Source organism: Procambarus clarkii, chromosome 48 (genome assembly GCF_040958095.1).
Source record: "Procambarus clarkii isolate CNS0578487 chromosome 48, FALCON_Pclarkii_2.0, whole genome shotgun sequence".
Taxonomy (NCBI): Eukaryota; Metazoa; Arthropoda; class Malacostraca; order Decapoda; family Cambaridae; genus Procambarus; species Procambarus clarkii.
Genome location: NC_091197.1, coordinates 30,481,269 through 30,501,285, shown reverse-complemented (window position 1 = coordinate 30,501,285; position 20,017 = coordinate 30,481,269). Strand labels below are relative to the sequence as shown.

Here is a 20,017-nt window from a genome sequence, read left to right as displayed (position 1 = left end):
GGAAGATAATATCTGGTACCGGGTTTACTAAGTTATCAAGGATATTCTATATTTTGTGCAGCTGCTCAGTGAATTCCTCAACAGTTGTATTCTATTATTATTCTACACTATTATTAATCTAATATCCACATCTATTAATAAAAAAGATGTCGTTTAATCCGCAGCTATTGTATTCCTCAACGGCCTGTTTCACGTGTCCGTGGTACGTGGCTGGCCTGTTGTACGTGTCCGTGGTACGTGGCTGGCCTGTTGTACGTGTCCGTGGTACGTGGCTGGCCTGTTGTACGTGTCCGTGGTACGTGGCTGGCCTGTTGTACGTGTCCGTGGTACGTGGCTGGCCTGTTGTACGTGTGAATCTAGTAGTTTTACACTACCAGATATACACATATACTTACACTACCAGATATACACATATACTTACACTACCAGATATACACATATACTTACACTACCAGATATACACATATACTTACACTACCAGATATACACATATACTTACACTATCAGATATACACATATACTTACACTACCAGATATACACATATACTTACACTACCAGATATACACATACATATATTACATGGTATTAATACATTTTATTTATGAAAATAACAATGGTAATACAAGGAAGGGTTTATTGCAGCAGCGGGGTGTACACTACACACACACAAGCCAGCAGCGGGGTGTACACTACACACACACAAGCCAGCAGCGGGGTGTACACTACACACACACAAGCCAGCAGCGGGGTGTACACTACACACACACAAGCCAGCAGCGGGGTGTACACTACACACACACAAGCCAGCAGCGGGGTGTACACTACACACACACACACACACACACAAGCCAGCAGCGGGGTGTACACTACACACACACAAGCCAGCAGCGGGTTGTACACTACACACACACAAGCCACCAGCGGGGTGTACACTACACACACACACACACACACACAAGCCAGCAGCGGGGTGTACACTACACACACAAGCCAGCAGCGGGGTGTACACTACACACACACAAGCCAGCAGCGGGGTGTACACTACACACACACAAGCCACCAGCGGGGTGTACACTACACACACACAAGCCAGCAGCGGGGTGTACACTACACACACACAAGCCAGCAGCGGGGTGTACACTACACACACACAAGCCAGCAGCGGGGTGTACACTACACACACACAAGCCAGCAGCGGGGTGTACACTACACACACACAAGCCAGCAGCGGGGTGTACACTACACACACACAAGCCAGCAGCGGGGTGTACACTACACACACACAAGCCAGCAGCGGGGTGTACACTACACACACACAAGCCACCAGCAGGGTGTACACTACACACACACACACAAGCCAGCAGCGGGGTGTACACTACACACACACAAGCCACCAGCGGGGTGTACACTACACACACACAAGCCAGCAGCGGGGTGTACACTACACACACACAAGCCAGCAGCGGGGTGTACACTACACGCACACAAGCCACCAGCGGGGTATACACTACACACACACACACACACACAAGCCAGCAGCGGGGTGTACACTACACACACAAGCCAGCAGCGGGGTGTACACTACACACACACAAGCCAGCAGCGGGGTGTACACTACACACACACAAGCCAGCAACGGGGTGTACACTACACACACACAAGCCAGCAGCGGGGTGTACACTACACACACACAAGCCAGCAGCGGGGTGTACACTACACACACACAAGCCAGCAGCGGGGTGTACACTACACACACACAAGCCAGCAGCGGGGTGTACACTACACACACACAAGCCAGCAGCGGGGTGTACACTACACACACACAAACCAGCAGCGGGGTCTACACTACACACACACACACACACACAAGCCAGCAGCGGGGTGTACACTACACACACAAGCCAGCAGCGGGGTGTACACTACACACACAAACCAGCAGCGGGGTGTACACTACACACACAAGCCAGCAGCGGGGTGTACACTACACACACAAGCCAGCAGCGGGGTGTACACTACACACACAAACCAGCAGCGGGGTGTACACTACACACACAAGCCAGCAGCGGGGTGTACACTACACACACACAAGCTAGCAGCGGGGTGTACACTACACACACAAGCCAGCAGCGGGGTGTACACTACACACACACACAAGCCAGCAGCGGGGTGTACACTACACACACAAGCCAGCAGCGGTGTGTACACTACACACACACAAGCCAGCAGCGGGGTGTACACTACACACACACACACACACAAGCCAGCAGCGGTGTGAACACTACACACACACAAGCCAGCAGCGGGGTGTACACTACACACACAAGCCAGCAGCGGTGTGTACACTACACACACACAAGACAGCAGCGGGGTGAACACTACACACACACACAAGCCAGCAGCGGGTGTACACTACACGCAAAAGCCAGCAGCGGGGTGTACACTACACACACAAGCCAGCAGCGGGGTGTACACTACACACACAAGCCAGCAGCGGGGTGTACACTACACACACAAGCCAGCAGCGGGGTGTACACTACACAAACAAGCCAGCAGCGGGGTGTACACTACACACAGAAGCCAGCAGCGGGGTGTACAATACACACACAAGCCAGCAGCGGGGTGTACACTACACACACAAGCCAGCAGCGGGGTGTACACTACACACACACAAGCCAGCAGCGGGGTGTACACTACACACACACAAGCCAGCAGCGGGGTGTACACTACACACACACAATCCAGCAGCGATGTGTACACTACACACACACAAGCCAGCAGCGGTGTGTACACTACACACACACAAGCCAGCAGCGAGGTGTACACTACACACACAAGCCAGCAGCGGGGTGTACACAACACACACACACAAGACAGCAGCGGGGTGTGCGCTACACACACACAAGCCAGCAGCGGGGTGTGCGCTACACACACACAAGCCAGCAGCGGGGTGTACACTACACACACACAAGCCAGCAGCGGGGTGTACACTACACACACACAAGCCAGCAGCGGGGTGTACACTACACACACACAAGCCAGCAGCGGGGTGTACACTACACACACACAAGCCAGCAGCGGGGTGTAAACAACACACACACACAAACCAGCAGCGGGGTGTACACTACACACACACACACAAGCCAGCAGCGGGGTGTACACAACACACACACACAAGCCAGCAGCGGGGTGTACACTACACACACACACAACCCAGCAGCGGGGTGTACACTACACACACAAGCCAGCAGCGGGGTGTACACTACACACACACAAGCCAGCAGCGGTGTGTACACTACACACACACAAGCCAGCAGCGGGGTGTACACTACACACACAAGCCAGCAGCGGGGTGTACACTACAAACACACAAGCCAGCAGCGGGGTGTACACTACAAACACACAAGCCAGCAGCGGGGTGTACACTACACACACACACACAAGCCAGCCGCGGGGGTGTACACTACACACACACACACAAGCCAGCAGCGAGGTGTACACTACACACACACAAGCTAGCAGCGGGGTGAACACTACACACACACACACAAGCCAGCAGCGGAGTGTACACAACACACACACACACACAAGCCTGCAGCGGAGTGTACACTACACACACACACACACAAGCCAGAAGCGGGGTGAACACTACACACACAAGCCAGCAGCGGGGTGTACACTACACACACACACACACAAGCCAGCAGCGGGGTGTACACTACACACACAAGCCAGCAGCGGGGTGTACACTACACACACACACAAGCCAGCAGCGGGGTGTACACTACAAACACACACAAGCCAGCAGCGGGGTGTACACTACACACACAAACCAGCAGCGGGGTGTACACTACACACAAGCCAGCAGCGGGGTGTACACTACACACACAAGCCAGCAGCGGGGTGTACACTACACACACACACAAGCCAGCAGCGGGGTGTACACTACACACACACACAAGCCAGCAGTGGGTGTACACTACACACACACAAGCCAGCAGCGGGGTGTACACTACAAACACACAAGCCAGCAGCGGGGTGTACACTACACACACAAGCCAGCAGCGGGGTGTACACTACACACACACAAGCCAGCAGCGGGGTGTACACTACACACACACACAAGCCAGCAGCGGGGTGTACACTACACACACACACAAGCCAGCAGCCTGGGTGTACACTACACACACACAAGCCAGCAGCGGGGTGTACACTACACACACACAAGCCAGCAGCGGGGTGTACACTACACACACACAAGCCAGCAGCGGTGTGTACACTACACACACACAAGCCAGCAGCGGGGTGTACACTACACACACACAAGCCAGCAGCGGGGTGTACACTACACACACACAAGCCAGCAGCGGGGTGTACACTACACACACACACACACACAAGCCAGCAGCGGGGTGTACACTACACACACACACACAAGCCAGCAGCGGGGTGTACACTACACACACACACACAAGCCAGCAGCAGGGTGTACACTACACACACACACAAGCCAGCAGCGGGGTGTACACTACACACACACAAGACAGCAGCGGGGTGTACACTACACACACACACAAGCCAGCAGCGGGGTGTACACTACACACACAAGCCAGCAGCGGGGTGTACACTACACACACACAAGCCAGCAGCGGTGTGTACACTACACACACACAAGCCCGCAGCGGGGTGTACACTACACACACAAGCCAGCAGCGGGGTTTACACTACAAACACACAAGCCAGCATCGGGGTGTACACTACAAACACACAAGCCAGCAGCGGGGTGTACACTACACACACACACACAAGCCAGCCGCGGGGTGTACACTACATAGACAAGCCAGCAGCGGGGTGTACACTACACACACACACACAAGCCAGCCGCGGGGTGTACACTACACAGACAAGCCAGCAGCGGGGTGTACACTACACACACACAAGCCAGCAGCGGGGTGTACACTACACACACACATGCCAGCAGCGGGGTGTACACTACACACACACAAGCCAGCAGCAGGGTGTACACTACACACACAAGCCAGCAGCGAGGTGTACACTACACACACACACAAGCCAGCCGCGGGGTGTACACTACACACACAAGCCAGCAGCGGGGTGTACACTACACTCACAAGCCATCAGCGGGGTGTACACTACACACAAGCCAGCCGCGGGGTGTACACTACACACACAAGCCAGCAGCGGGGTGTAGAGTACACACACAAGCCAGCAGCGAGGTGTACACTACACACACACACAAGCCAGCAGCGGGGTGTACACTACACACACAAGCCAGCAGCGGGATGTACACTACACACACACAAGCCAGCTGCGGGGTGTACACTACACACACACAAGCCAGCAGCGAGGTGTACACTACACACACACACAAGCCAGCAGCGGGGAGTACACTACACTCACAAGCCAGCAGCGGGGTGTACACTACACACACACACACAAGCCAGCAGCGGGGGTGTACACTACACACACACACACAAGCCAGCAGCGGGGTGTACACTACACACACACAAGCTAGCAGCGGGGTGTACACTACACACACACACACAAGCCAGCAGCGGAGTGTACACAACACACACACACACACAAGCCTGCAGCGGAGTGTACACTACACACAAACACACACAAGCTAGAAGCAGGGTGAACACTACACACACTCAAGCCAGCAGCGGGGTGTACACAACACACACACAAACCAGCAGCGGGGTGTACACTACACACACAAGCCAGCAGCGGGGTGTACACTACACACACACACAAGCCAGCAGCGGGGTGTACACTACACACACAAGCCAGCAGCGGGGTGTACACTACACACACACACAAGCCAGCAGCGGGGTGTACACTACACACACACAAGCCAGCAGCGGGGTGTACACTACACACACAAACCAGCAGCGGGGTGTACACTACACACACAAGCCAGCAGCGGGGTGTACACTACACACACAAGCCAGCAGCGGGGTGTACACTACACACACACAAGCCAGCAGCGGGGTGTACACTACACACACACACAAGCCAGCAGTGGGTGTACACTACACACACACAAGCCAGCAGCGGGGTGTACACTACAAACACACAAGCCAGCAGCGGGGTGTACACTACACACACAAGCCAGCAGCGGGGTGTACACAACACACACACAAGCCAGCAGCGGGGTGTACACTACACACACACACAAGCCAGCAGCCTGGGTGTACACTACACACACACAAGCCAGCAGCGGGGTGTACACTACACACACACAAGCCAGCAGCGGGGTGTACACTACACACACACACAAGCCAGCAGCGGTGTGTACACTACACACACACAAGCCAGCAGCGGGGTGTACACTACGCACACACATACACACACAAGCCAGCAGCGGGGTGTACACTACACTCAGAAGCCAGCAGCGGGGTGTACACTACACACACACACACACACACACACACAAGCCAGCAGCGGGGTGTACACTACACACACACACAAGCCAGCAGCGGGGTGTACACTACACTCACACACAAGCCAGCAGCGGGGTGTACACTACACTCACACACAAGCCAGCAGCGGGGTGTACACTACACACACACACACACACAAGCCAGCAGCGGGGTGTACACTACACACACACACACACACACACACACACACACACAAGCCAGCAGCGGGGTGTACACTACACTCACACACAAGCCAGCAGCGGGGTGTACACTACACACACAAGGCAGCAGCGGGGTGTACACTACACACACAAGCCAGCAGCGGGGTGTACACTACACACACAAGACAGACACAGGATTCGAAAAGTGCAGAGTTGCCGGTGGCAAGCGGACCAGGTGTACCGGATTGAATGGCACGTGGTCACCCACTGTCAGGGGACCACGTGGTCACCCACTGTCAGGGGACCACGTGGTCACCCACTGTCAGGGGACCACGTGGTCTCCAACTGTCAGGGGGCACGTGGTCACCCACTGTCAGGGGCCACGTGGTCACCACAGTCAGGGGCCACGTTGGTCTCCCACTGTCAGGGGGCACGTGGTCACCCACTGTCAGGGGCCACGTGGTCACCAGTCAGGGGCCACGTGGTCTCCCACTGTCAGGGGGGCACGTGGTCACCCACTGTCAGGGGCCACGTGGTCACCACGGTCAGGGGCCACGTGGTCTCCCACTGTCAGGGGACCACGTGGTCACCCACTGTCAGAGGGAACGTGGTCTCCCACTGTCAGGGGACCACGTGGTCACCCACTGTCAGAGGGAACGTGGTCTCCCACTGTCAGGGGGGCACGTGGTCACCCACTGTCAGGGGCCACGTGGTCACCACAGTCAGGGGCCACGTGGTCTCCCACTGTCAGGGGGGCACGTGGTCACCCACTGTCAGGGGCCACGTGGTCTCCCACTGTCAGGGCGCACGTGGTCACCCACTGTCAGGGGGCACGTGGTCACCCACTGTCAGGGGGCCCAGTGGTCACCACTGTCAGGGGCCACCTGGTCACCACTGTCAGGGGCCACCTGGTCACCACTGTCATGGGCCACCTGGTCTCCTACTGTCAGGGGGCACGTGGTCTCCCACTCTCTGGGGGCACGTGGTCTCCCACTGTCAGGGGCCACGTGGTCTCCCACTGTCAGGGGCCACGTGGTCTCCCACTGTCAGGGGGCCACGTGGTCACCCACTGTCAGGGGGCACGTGGTCTCACGTTGTCATGGGCCACGTGGTCACCACTGTCAGGGGCCACGTGGTCTCCCACTCTCAGAGGGCACGTGGTCTCCCACTGTCAGGGGCCACGTGGTCTCCCACTGTCAGGGCTCACGTCGTCTCCCACTGTCAGGAAGCACGTGGTCTCCCACTGTCAGGGGGCCACGTGGTCACCACTGTCAGGGGCCACGTTGTCACCACTGTCAGGGGGCACGTGGTCACCCACTGTCAGAGGGCACGTGGTCACCCACTGTCAGAGGGCACGTGGTCACCACTGTCAGGGGCCACGTGGTCTCCCACTGTCAGGGGGGCACGTGGTCTCCCACTGTCAGGGGGCACGTGGTCAACCACTGTCAGGGGCCACGTGGTCTCTCACTGTCAGGAGGCACGTGGTCTCCTACTGCCAGGGGGGCAGTGGTCTCCCACTGTCATGGGGCACGTGGTCACCCACTGTCAGGGGGCACGTGGTCTCTCACTGTCAGGAGTCACGTGGTCTCCCACTGTCAGGGGGGCACGTGGTCACCCCTTGTCAGAGAGCACGTGGTCATCCACTATCAGGGAGCACGTGGTCACCCACTGGCAGAAATGACACGTGGTCGTCCACTGGCAGAAATGACACGTGGTCGTCCACTGGCAGAAATGACACGTGGTCGTCCACTGGCAGGTGAGACACGTGGTCGTCCACTGGCAGGGGAGACACGTGGTCGCCCACTGGCAGGGGAGACACGTGGTCGTCCACTGGCAGGAGAGACACGTGGTCGTCCACTGGCAGGGGAGACACGTGGTCGTCCACTGGCAGGAGAGACACGTGGTCGTCCACTGGCAGTAACGACACGTGGTCCTCCACTGGCAGGAATGACACGTGGTCGTCCACTGGCCGGGGAGACACGTGGTCGTCCACTGGCAGGAATGATACGTGGTCGTCCACTGGCAGGAATGACACGTGGTCGTCCACTGGCAGGAATGACACGTGGTCGTCCACTGGCAGGAATGACACGTGGTCGTCCACAGGCAGGAATGACACGTGGTCGTTCACTGGCAGGAGCGACACGTGGTCGTCCACTGGCAGGCGCGACACGTTGTCGTCCACTGGCAGGAGCGACACGTGGTCGTCCACTGGCAGGAGCGACACGTGGTCGTCCACTGGCAGGAGCGACACGTGGTCGTCCACTGGCAGGAGCGACACGTGGTCGTCCACTGGCAGGAGCGACACGTGGTCGTCCACTGGCAGGAGAGACACGTGGTCGCGATTTGCAAGATTGCTAAACAGGGTCAATATTGCCAGAGATACACAGGGTCACTATTGCCAGGGATACACAGGGTCACTATTGCCAGGGGATACACAGGGTCACTATAGCCAGAGATACACAGGGTCACTATTGCCATGGACACACAGGGTCACTATTGCCAGAGATACACAGGGTCACTATTGCCAGAGATACACAGGGTCACTATTGCCATGGACACACAGGGTCACTATTGCCAGAGATACACAGGGTCACTATTGCTAGGGACACACAGGGTCACTATTGCCAGGGATACACAGGGTCACTATTGCCAGTGATACACAGGGTCACTATTGCCAGAGATACACAGGGTCACTATAGCCAGAGATACACAGGGTCACTATTTCGAGAGAGGTGGTAGAGGGATGATAACTTAGGCAGGCAGGGCAAGAGGTTCTAACTTGACAGGCGTGGCACAGATATTCTAACTTGACAGGTGTGGCACAGATATTCTAACATGACAGGTGTGGCACAGCAGTATCGAATAAGAAGGCATAATTAGGGTAATAAAGAGGACCACGGCGTCAAGAGATAAAGATTCAATAAAGTGTCACCAATTGTGTACAGGTCTTGTTTACTGTTGTAAGAGGTCGTATGCAGGGTTGCAAAGTAGTATGTAGGGTTGATAGGTCGTATGTAGGGTTGACAAGTCGTATGTAGTGTTCCCAAGTCGAATGTAGGGTTCCCAAGTCGTATGTAGGGTTGACAGGTCGTATGTAGGGTTGACAGGTCGTGTGTAGGGTTGACATAAGTCGTATGTAGGGTTGACAAGTCGTATGTAGGGTGGCCAAGTCGTATGTAGGGTTGACATAAGTCGTATGTAGGGTTGACAAGTCGTATGTAGGGTTGACGAGTCGTATGTAGGGTTGACAAGTCGTATGTAGGGTTGACAAGCCGAATGAAGGGTTGACAAGTCGTATGTAGGTTTGACATAGGTCGTATGTAGGGTTGACAAGTAGTATGTAGGGTTGACAAGTCGTATGTAGGGTTGACAAGTCGTATGTAGGGTTGACAAGTCGTATGTAGGGTTGACATGTCGTATGTAGGGTTGACAGGTCGAGTGTAGGGTTGACATAAGTCGTGTGTAGGGTTGACAATTCGTATGTTGGGATGGCAAGTCGTATGTAGGGTTGACAAGTAGTATGTAGGGTTGACAAGTCGTATGTAGGGTTGACAAGTCGTATGTAGGGTTGACAAGTCGTATGTAGGGTTGACAAGTCGTATGTTGGGATGGCAAGTCGTATGTAGGGTTAACCAGTTGTATGCAGGGTTGACAAGTCGAATGTAGGGTTGACAAGTCGTATGTTGGGATGGCAAGTCGTATGTAGGGTTGACAAGTCGTATGTTGGGATGGCAAGTCGTATGTAGGGTTGACAAGTCGTATGTTGGGATGGCAAGTCGTATGTAGGGTTTACAAGTAGTATGTAGGGCTGACAAGTCGTATTTAGGGTTGACAAGTCGTATGTAGGGTTGACAAGTCGTATGTAGGGTTGACAAGCTGAATGAAGGGTTGACAAGTCGTATGTAGGTTTGACATAGTTCGTATGTAGGGTTGACAAGTAGTATGTAGGGTTGACATGTCGTATGTAGGGTTGACAAGTCGTATGTAGGGTTGACAAGTCTAATGTAGGGTTAGCAAGTCGTATGTAGTGTTGCCAAGTCGTATGTTGGGTTGACATAAGTCGTATGTAGGGTCGACATAAGTCGTATGTAAGGTTGACAAGTCGTACGGAGGGTTGACAAGTCTAATGTAGGGTTAGCAAGTCGTATGTAGTGTTGACAAGTCGTATGTAGGGTTGACAAGTCTAATGTAGGGTTAGCAAGTCGTATGTAGTGTTGACAAGTCGTATGTAGGGTTGACATAAGTCGTATGTAGGGTTGACAATGAGTATGTAGGGTTGGCAAGTCGTATGTAGGGTTGACAAGTCGTATGTTGGGTTAACAAGTCGTATGTTGAGTTGACAAGTCGTATGTAGGGTTGACAAGTCGTATGTAGGGTTGACTAGTCGTATGTAGGGTTAACAAGTCGTATGTTGGGTTGACAAGTCGTATGTAGTGTTGACAAGTCGAATGTAGTGTTGACAAGTCGTATGTAGGGTTGACAAGTCGTATGTTGGATTGAAATAGGTCGTATGTAGGGTTGACAAGTCGTATGTAGAGTTGACAAAAGTCGTATGTAGTGTTGACAAGTCGTATGTAGGGTTGACAAGTCGTATGTTGGATTGAAATAGGTCGTATGTAGGGTTGACAAGTCGTATGTAGAGTTGACAAAAGTCGTATGTAGAGTTGACAAGTCGTATGTAGCGTTGAAATAAGTCGTATGTAGGGTTGACAAGTCGTATGTAGGGTTGACAAGTCTTATGTAGAGTTGGCAAGTAGTATGTAGGGTTGACATAAGTCGTATGTAGGGTTGACAAGTCGTATGTAGAGTTGGCAAGTAGTATGTAGGGTTGACATAAGTCGTATGTAGGGTTGACAAGTCGTATGTAGGGTTGACAAGTCTTATGTAAGGTTGACAAGTCGTATGTAGGGTTGACAAGTCGTATGTAGGATTCACAAGGCGTATGTAGGGTTGGCAAGTCGTATGTAGGGTTGACAAGTCGTATGTAGGGTTGACAAGTCGTATGTAGGGTTGAAATAAGTCGTATGTAGGGTTGACAAGTCGTATGTAGGGTTGACAAGTCGTATGTATGATTGACAAGTCGTATGTAGGGTTGACGTAAGTCGTATGTAGGGTTGACAAGTCGTATGTAGGGTTGGCAAGTCGTATGTAGGGTTGACAAGTCGTATGTAGGGTTGGCAAGTCGTATGTAGGGTTGACAAGTCGTATGTAGGGTTGACATGTCGGATGTAGGGTTAACAAGTCGTATGTAGGGTTGACAAGTCGTATGTAGGGTTGACAAGTCGTATGTATGATTGACAAGTCGTATGTTGGGTTGACATAAGTCGTATGTAGGGTTGACATAAGTCGTATGTAGGGTTGACAAGTCGTTTGTAGGGTTGACAAGTCGTATGTAGGATTGACATAAGTCGTATGTAGGGTTGACAAGTCGTATGTAGGGTTGACAAGTCGTATGTAGGGTTGACATGTCGGATGTAGGGTTAACAAGTCGTATGTAGGGTTGACAAGTCGTATGTAGGGTTGACAAGTCGTATGTAGGGTTGACAAGTCGTATGTAGGGTTGACAAGTCGTATATAGGGTTGACAAGTCGTATGTAGGGTTGACAAGTCGTATGTAGGGTTGAAATAAGTCGTATGTAGGGTTGACATGTCGTATGTAGGGTTGACAAGTCGTATGTTGGGTTGACAAGTCGTATGTAGGGTGGAAATAAGTCGTATATAGGGTTGACAATTCGTATGTAGGGTTGACAAGTCGTATGTAGGGTTGAAATAAGTCGTTTGTAGGGTTGACAAGCCGTATGTAGGGTTGACAAGTCGTATGTAGAGTTGACAAGTCGTATGTAGGGTTGACAATTCGTATGTAGGGTTGACATAAGTCGTATGTAGGGTTGACAAGTCGTATGTAGGGTTGACAAGTCGTATGTAGGGTTGACAAGTCGTATGTTGGGTTGACAAGTCGTATGTAGGGTTGACAAGTCGTATGTAGGGTTGACAAGTCGTATGTTGGGTTGACAAGTCGTATGTAGGGTTGAAATAAGTCGTATGTTGGGTTGACAAGTCGTATGTAGGGTTGACATAAGTCGTATATAGGGTTGACAAGCTGTATGTAGGGTTGACAAGTCGTATGTAGGGTTGACAAGTCGTATGTAAGGTTGACAAGTCGTATGTAGGGTTGACAAGTCGTATGTAGGGTTGACAAGTCGTATGTAGGGTTAACAAGTCGTATGTAGGGTTGACAAGTCGTATGTAGGGTTGACATAAGTCGTATGTAGGGTTGACAAGTCGTATGTAGGGTTGACAATTCGTATGTAGGGTTGACATAAGTCGTATGTAGGGTTGACAAGTCGTATGTAGGGTTGACAAGTCGTATGTAGGGTTGACAAGTCGTATGTAGGGTTGAAATAAGTCGTATATAGGGTTGACAAGTCGTATGTAGGGTTGACAAGTCGTATGTTGGGTTGACAAGTCGTATGTAGGGTTGACATAAGTCGTATATAGGGTTGACAAGCTGTATGTAGGGTTGACAAGTCGTATGTAGGGTTGACAAGTCGTATGTAAGGTTGACAAGTCGTATGTAGGGTTGACAAGTCGTATGTAGGGTTGACAAGTCGTATGTATGGTTAACAAGTCGTATGTAGGGTTGACAAGTCGTATGTAGGGTTGACATAAGTCGTATGTAGGGTTGACAAGTCGTATGTAAGGTTGACAAGTCGTATGTAGGGTTGACAAGTCGTATGTAGGGTTGAAATAAGTCGTATGTAGGGTTGGCAAGTCGTATGTAGGGTTGACATAAGTCGTATATAGGGTTGACAAGTCGTATGTAGGGTTGAGAAGTCGTATGTAGGGTTGACAAGTCGTTTTAGGGTGACACCAGTCATGTGTAGGGTGACACAAGTCATGTGTAGGGTGACACAAGTCATGTGTAGGGTGACACAAGTCATGTGTAGGGTGACACAAGTCATATGTAGGGTGACACAAGTCATGTGTAGGGTGACACAGGTGTAACAACTTAAGGAGAGGACTTAGAGGGTGTTGCTGGTGATTGACAGTGATAAGCAGATGACAGTTGGTGAGGCAAGCTTAGTAACTTAGACGGGGAACGACAACTTAGACGGGAACTACAACTTAGACGGGGAACTACAACTTAGACGGGGAACTACAACTTAGACGGGGTATCTACAACTTAGACGGGGGACTACAACTTAGACGGGGAACTACAACTTAGACGGGGAACTACAACTTAGACGGGGTATCTACAACTTAGACGGGGGACTACAACTTAGACGGGGAACTACAACTTAGACGGGGTATCTACAACTTAGACGGGGAACTACAACTTAGACGGGGGACTACAACTTAGACGGGGAACTACAACTTAGACGGGGTATCTACAACTTAGACGGGGACTACAACTTTGACTGGATCTACAACTTAGACGGATACTACAACTTAGACGGAGACTACAACTTAGACGGAGAACTACAACTTAGACGAAGACTACAACTTAGACGGGGTATCTACAACTTAGACGGGAACTACAACTTAGACGGGGACTACAACTTAGACTGGATCTACAACTTAGACGGAGACTACAACTTAGACGGGGACTACAAATTAGACGGGGAACTACAACTTAGACGGAGACTACAACTTAGACGGGGTATCTACAACTTAGACGGGAACTACAACTTAGACGGGGACTACAACTTAGACTGGATCTACAACTTAGACGGGGAACTACAACTTAGACGGGGAACTACAACTTAGACGGAGAACTACAACTTAGACGGAGACTACAACTTAGACGGAGAACTACAACTTAGACGGGAATCTACAACTTAGACGGAGAACTACAACTTAGACGGAGACTACAACTTAGACGGAGAACTACAACTTAGACTGGATCTACAACTTAGACGGGGACTACAACTTAGACGGAGAACTACAACTTAGACGGAAAACTACAACTTAGACTGGATCTACAACTTAGACGGGGACTTCAACTTAGACGGGGAACTACAACTTAGACGGAGAACTACAACTTAGACGGAGAACTACAACTTAGACGGGGAACTACAACTTAGACGGAGAACTACAACTTAGACGGAGAACTACAACTTAGACGGGGAACTACAACTTAGACGGGGATCTACAACTTAGACGGAGAACTACAACTTAGGCTGGATCTACAAATTAGACGGGAACTACAACTTAGACGGAGAACTACAACTTAGACGGAGACCTACAACTTAGACGGGAACTAACAACACAAGAGGACGTTAAGTTATTGGATAACAAAGTTAAGGTCTCTCGGACAATAACTTGATTAAAAATTATATTTATAGATTTCTAACTTAATGGTATTTCTAACTTAACACATATAAGCTATAAAATGATGGACCACAGACTGGCACTAACTTGGGATGGGGGGGGGGTAACTTAGGGGTATAAGTTAGGATGGTAAAGCAGGGTACACAGGGATACCTAGCTACACGAACTTAGGAAGAGACACAGAGCGGTACTAAGTTAGGAAGCGCTGGTGGCTGGGACAGATGGAACATGGAACAAAACGGAGTAAATTTGGGATGGTCAATATCAGGACAAAGTTCAAAGTTTGGAGTGAGAACTTGGAAATAACTTAAGCGAAACAAGAGTACTCACACAAGTGGTGTAAAAGAAATGTGCTAACTTAGAACAGAAAGAGAACAGGTACTAACTTAGCCGTGTGGCGTAGATGAACAAACTTGTGAGGATGACACATTGAGGTGCAAACTTACACAAACAACATAGGAGTGCTAAGTTAGCAGGGGTAACAAAGGACTGACATTGGGCAGGAAACTTGATGAATAACACAGAGTTATGAGTATATATGGCTGATGAACTGGGCACTAAGTTAATGTACTAGCAGGGGGGGGGGGTTAGGGGGGGCTACCAACACTAAAAAGGGGGAATAAGTAGCAGAGATGAAACATTAACTTAGAAGAGGCCGAAGTTGCTATTAGTAATTACGCTGGAAGGGAACACTAACTTAGAACAGTGGTCATAACTTAGGAAGGTGGGAGAGGTTGGTGAGGGGAAGAGAGAGAGAGGTACTTAGAAGGGTGAGGGAGCGCATGCTATTCTCAAGAGGGGAAGGGGAGCTAAGGGGAAGGGGAGCTAAGGGGAGAAGGGTGGAGGGATGGGTACCAGCGAGGCTCCTGCTGCTATAATGGGTCACACAGACGGGCAGGGGAACACCTAATGGGTGAGAGGGCTGAAGCCAGCGACAAGGGGGGAAGGGGGGAGGCAGGAGAGAGAGCGGGGGAGAGGCAGGAGACACAGTGTGGCTAACTTAACTACAACAGGGGAGCACAATGGTTACTGCCAATGGGGGGATAAACAGGGGGGAGTGGGGGGTCCAAATAAAGCAACTAGTTTAGTAACGTTTGCTGCTGCTGCTGCTGCTGCCGCTGCTGCTGCTTCACTAGGGGGTGACACAGAGTGGGGCTGTCTTATGAAAGGGGGTTTGCACTCACTATCTATTGTAGGGCGAGAAGAGTGGAGCAGAACTAGGCTGAGCAAAGTGGTGGGGCTGGGCTGAGCCAAGATAGCAGGCGCCATAAGTTTGAGTCTGAGGCGGGCCGTGAGCCAAGCCATGTGCCTGCCCGGCGTGAGCCTGAGCCTGAGCCTGGTAGTGGGCGTGGGCGTGGGCGGGGTAGGTGGGTGGGTAACTGGGGCGGTGCTGGGGGGGACACGACCGGGGAGGGCCGGGGGGCAGTTTACTGCTGCTTAAGGAAGAAGACGAGGAGGAGGAGGAGGAGGAGGAGGAGGAGGAAGATGAGTGGTTGGCAGAGGAAGAGTGAGAGGAGGAGGAGGAGGAGGAGGAAGAGGAGGTGGTGGAAGAGGAGACTCGTTTGCCCGGCTCGGCTCGCGAGTTTCGGCTCTGGCAGTCTGCAAGGAGAATAAAAGCCAGGGTTTATCCTCCGCTAGAATGGGGACTAGTGTAGCAGGGTGGGTGGTGGCAGCAGGGGTGGGCGCCACCAGCAGGGGTGGGCGCCACCTGCCCCTGCTGCCACGCCCCACCACCGACACTAGGCCTCACAAGGGAACCTTGTGTTCAATGTCTGGCCGGGGGCTCAGCCAACAACAATCAACTGGGGGTCAAAATTCACTAGATGACACAACTGTGAAGAACACAAGGTTTAGCTCACAAATATTATTCGTATAACACATCAATAGCATGACAATAAGCATTTTCATATTAAGTGCAATCTAATAGCGTGACAAAGCCTCTCAATAGCACAGCTAAACGGATATGTAGTTAAGGAATAACACTGACATTATGACTAGCGGGACAACCCAGGACTGTGTCATATGACACTGACAGCCAAAAGTACCTGGCACCCTGTCCCCACTACTTTGACTGCCACTCAACATGTTGTTTACTTTCTCAAGAATGTTTTGGTCATTAATTAACTGTTGACACTACCGATAACATGACCCTGATGCCCAGACCCACCCAGGCGGTACCCTGATGCCCAGACCCACCCAGGCGGTGCCCTATGGTAGACCCACCCAGGCGGTGCCCTGATGCCCAGACCCTTCCAGGCGGTGCCCTATGGTAGACCCACCCAGGCAGTGCCCTATGCCAGACCCACCCAGGCGGTGCCCTATGTCAGACCCACCCAGGCGGTGCCCTATGCCAGACCCACCCAGGCGGTGCCCTATGTCAGACCCACCCAGGCGGTACCCTGATGCCCAGACCCACCCAGGCGGTGCCCTATGCCAGACCTACCCAGGCGGTGCCCTATGTCAGACCCACCCAGGCGGTGCCCTATGTCAGACCCACCCAGGCGGTGCCCTATGTCAGACCCACCCAGGCGGTGCCCTATGCCAAGTCCTCGCCACGCTCCCCACTGGCGTCTAGGACGCGTCCAAATCCTCGCAACCCTCATCACCGGCGTCCTCGACGCGTTCAAGTCCTCGCCACTCACCCACCGGTGTCAAAGTCCTGGCCACGCTTCCCCACCAGCGTTCAGGACACGTCCAAGTCCTCGCTGCGATCCCCACCGACATTCAGGACGCGTCCAAGTCCTCGCCACGCTCCCCACCGGCGTCCAAGTCCTCACCACGCTCCCCACCGGCGTCCAAGTCCTCGCCACGCTCCCCACTAGCGTCCAAGTCCTCGCCACGCTCCCCACCGGCGTTCAGGACACGTCCAAGTACTCACTACGCTCCCCACCGGCGTTCAGGACGCGTCTAATCCTCGCCACGCTCCCCACCGGCGTCCAAATCCTCGCCACGCTCCCCACCGGCGTCCAAGTCCTCGCTACGCTCCCCACTGGCGTCCAAGTCCTCTCCACGCTCCCCACCGGCGTCCAAGTCCTCGCCACGCTCCCCACCGGCGTCCAAGTCCTCACCACGCTCCCCACCGGCGTCTAAGTCCTCACCACGCTCCCCACTGGCGTCCAAGTCCTCGCCACGCTCCCCACTGGCGTCCAAGTCCTCGCCACGCTCCCCACCGGCGTCCAAGTCCTCACCACGCTCCCCACCGGCGTCTAAGTCCTCACCACGCTCCCCACCGGCGTCCAAATCCTCGCCACGATCCCCACTGGCGTCCAAGTCCTCGCCACGCTCCCCACCGGCGTCCAAGTCCTCGCCACGCTCCCCACTGGCGTCCAAGTCCTCACCACGCTCCCCACCGGCGTCCAAGTCCTCGCCACGCTCCCCACCGGCGTCCAGGACGCGTCCAAGTCCCCGCCACGCTCCCCACCGGCGTCCAGGACGCGTCCGAGTTCTCTCCACGCTCATCACCGGCGTCCAGGACGCGTCCAAGTCCTCTCCACGCTCCCCACCGGCGTCCAGGACGCGTCCAAGTCTTCACCACGCTCGTCACCGGCGTCCAAGTCCTCGCCACGCTCCCCACCGGCGTCCAAGTCCTCGCCACGCTCCCCACCGGCGTCCAAGTCCTCGCCACGCTCCCCACCGGCGTCCAGGACGCGTCCAAGTCCCCGCCACGCTCCCCACCGGCGTCCAGGACGCGTCCGAGTCCTCTCCACGCTCATCACCGGCGTCCAGGACGCGTCCAAGTCCTCTCCACGCTCCCCACCGGTGTCCAGGACGCGTCCAAGTCCTCTCCACGCTCCCCACCGGCGTCCAGGACGCGTCCAAGTCCTCGCTACGCTCCCCACCGGCGTCCAGGACGCGTCCAAGTCCTCGCCACGCTCCCTACCGGCGTCCAGGACGCGTTCAAGTCTTCACCACGCTCCCCACCGGCGTCCAAGTCCTCGCCACGCTCCCCACCGGCGTCCAGGACGCGTCCAAGTCTTCACCACGCTCCCCACCGGCGTCCAAGTCCTCGCCACGCTCCCCACCGGCGTCCAAGTCCCCGCCACGCTCCCCACCGGCGTCTAAGTCCTCGCAGGCTTCCTACCGGCGTCCAAGTCCTCGCCACGCTCCCCACCGGCGTCCAGGACGCGTCCAAGTCCTCTGCACGCTCCCCACCGGCGTCCAGGACGCGTCCAAGTCCTCGCCACGCTCCCCACCGGCGTCCAGGACGCGTCCAAGTCCTCGCCACGCTCCCCACCGGCGTCCAGGACGCGTCCAAGTCCTCGCCACGCTCCCCACCGGCGTCCAGGACGCGTCCAAGTCCTCGCCACGCTCCCCACCGGCGTCCAGGACGCGTCCAAGTCCTCGCCACGCTCCCCACCGGCGTTCAGGACGCGTCCAAGTCTTCACCACGCTCATCACCGGCGTCCAAGTCCTCGCCACGCTCCCCACCGGCGTCCAAGTCTTCACCACGCTCATCACCGGCGTCCAAGTCCTCGCCACGCTCCCACCGGCGTCTAGGACGTCTCCTGGAACTAGTTAGCATCACCTGAGGTAGGCAAGAGGTGCCCCAGTCCCCGTCAACAACACCACCACAGGTGGGTGAATGATATCCAAGCTCTTGACAGTCTCACCATAGGTGGGCATGACGTTTCCTGGTCTCACCAGCACCGGGTACCCTTGGCCTCGTCAGCATCACCCCCCCCCACCCATGTGGGCATGACCTGCAATAGGCATCATCATCATTCTTCTGGGAGGGCAGGATGTGCCTTAGGTGGGGGCAGGACGTGCCTTAAGTGGGGGCAGCATCTTTCCGGGTGGGCAGGACGTGCCTTAGGTGGGGGCAGCATGCTCCCAGGTGGGCAGGACGTGCCCTAAACAGGTCCGGGCACAATCAAGAGGCGAGGACGGGGGCGCTGAAGCTGCCAGTGAGTGTGTGTGTACCATTTGTGGGAAATAAAACGAGCCACTTGCACCCAAATCGGTACTGAGTCACGAAAGCCGATACGTCGATACAGCAAAAAGGTTGCTGCAGCTTACAGTCAAGGGCGCCCCCTCTCCTCCACCTTTTTGTGCTACAGTTGGCATTCCCTGTGGCAGCTCTC

The 20,017-nt window shown here is 53.9% G+C and overlaps 1 protein-coding gene and 1 long non-coding RNA gene across 2 annotated transcripts in view; both read right to left on the bottom strand.

The window, feature by feature from the left end:
• Nucleotides 1–16,531, bottom strand: part of LOC138351066 (uncharacterized) — a 155,667-nt gene extending 139,136 nt beyond the window's left edge. The window contains exon 1 of the long non-coding RNA XR_011222358.1: nucleotides 16,121–16,531. This is a non-coding gene — a long non-coding RNA (uncharacterized lncRNA). The remainder of the gene's footprint in view (nucleotides 1–16,120) is intronic.
• A 1,312-nt stretch (nucleotides 16,532–17,843) lies between these two features.
• LOC138351182 (chloride intracellular channel protein 6-like) lies at nucleotides 17,844–18,395 on the bottom strand. The gene has a single exon (XM_069302822.1). It carries the CDS (start codon nucleotides 18,393–18,395, stop codon nucleotides 17,844–17,846), a length of 552 nt encoding a protein of 183 aa, XP_069158923.1.
• Between the last annotated feature and the right edge of the window lie 1,622 nt (nucleotides 18,396–20,017).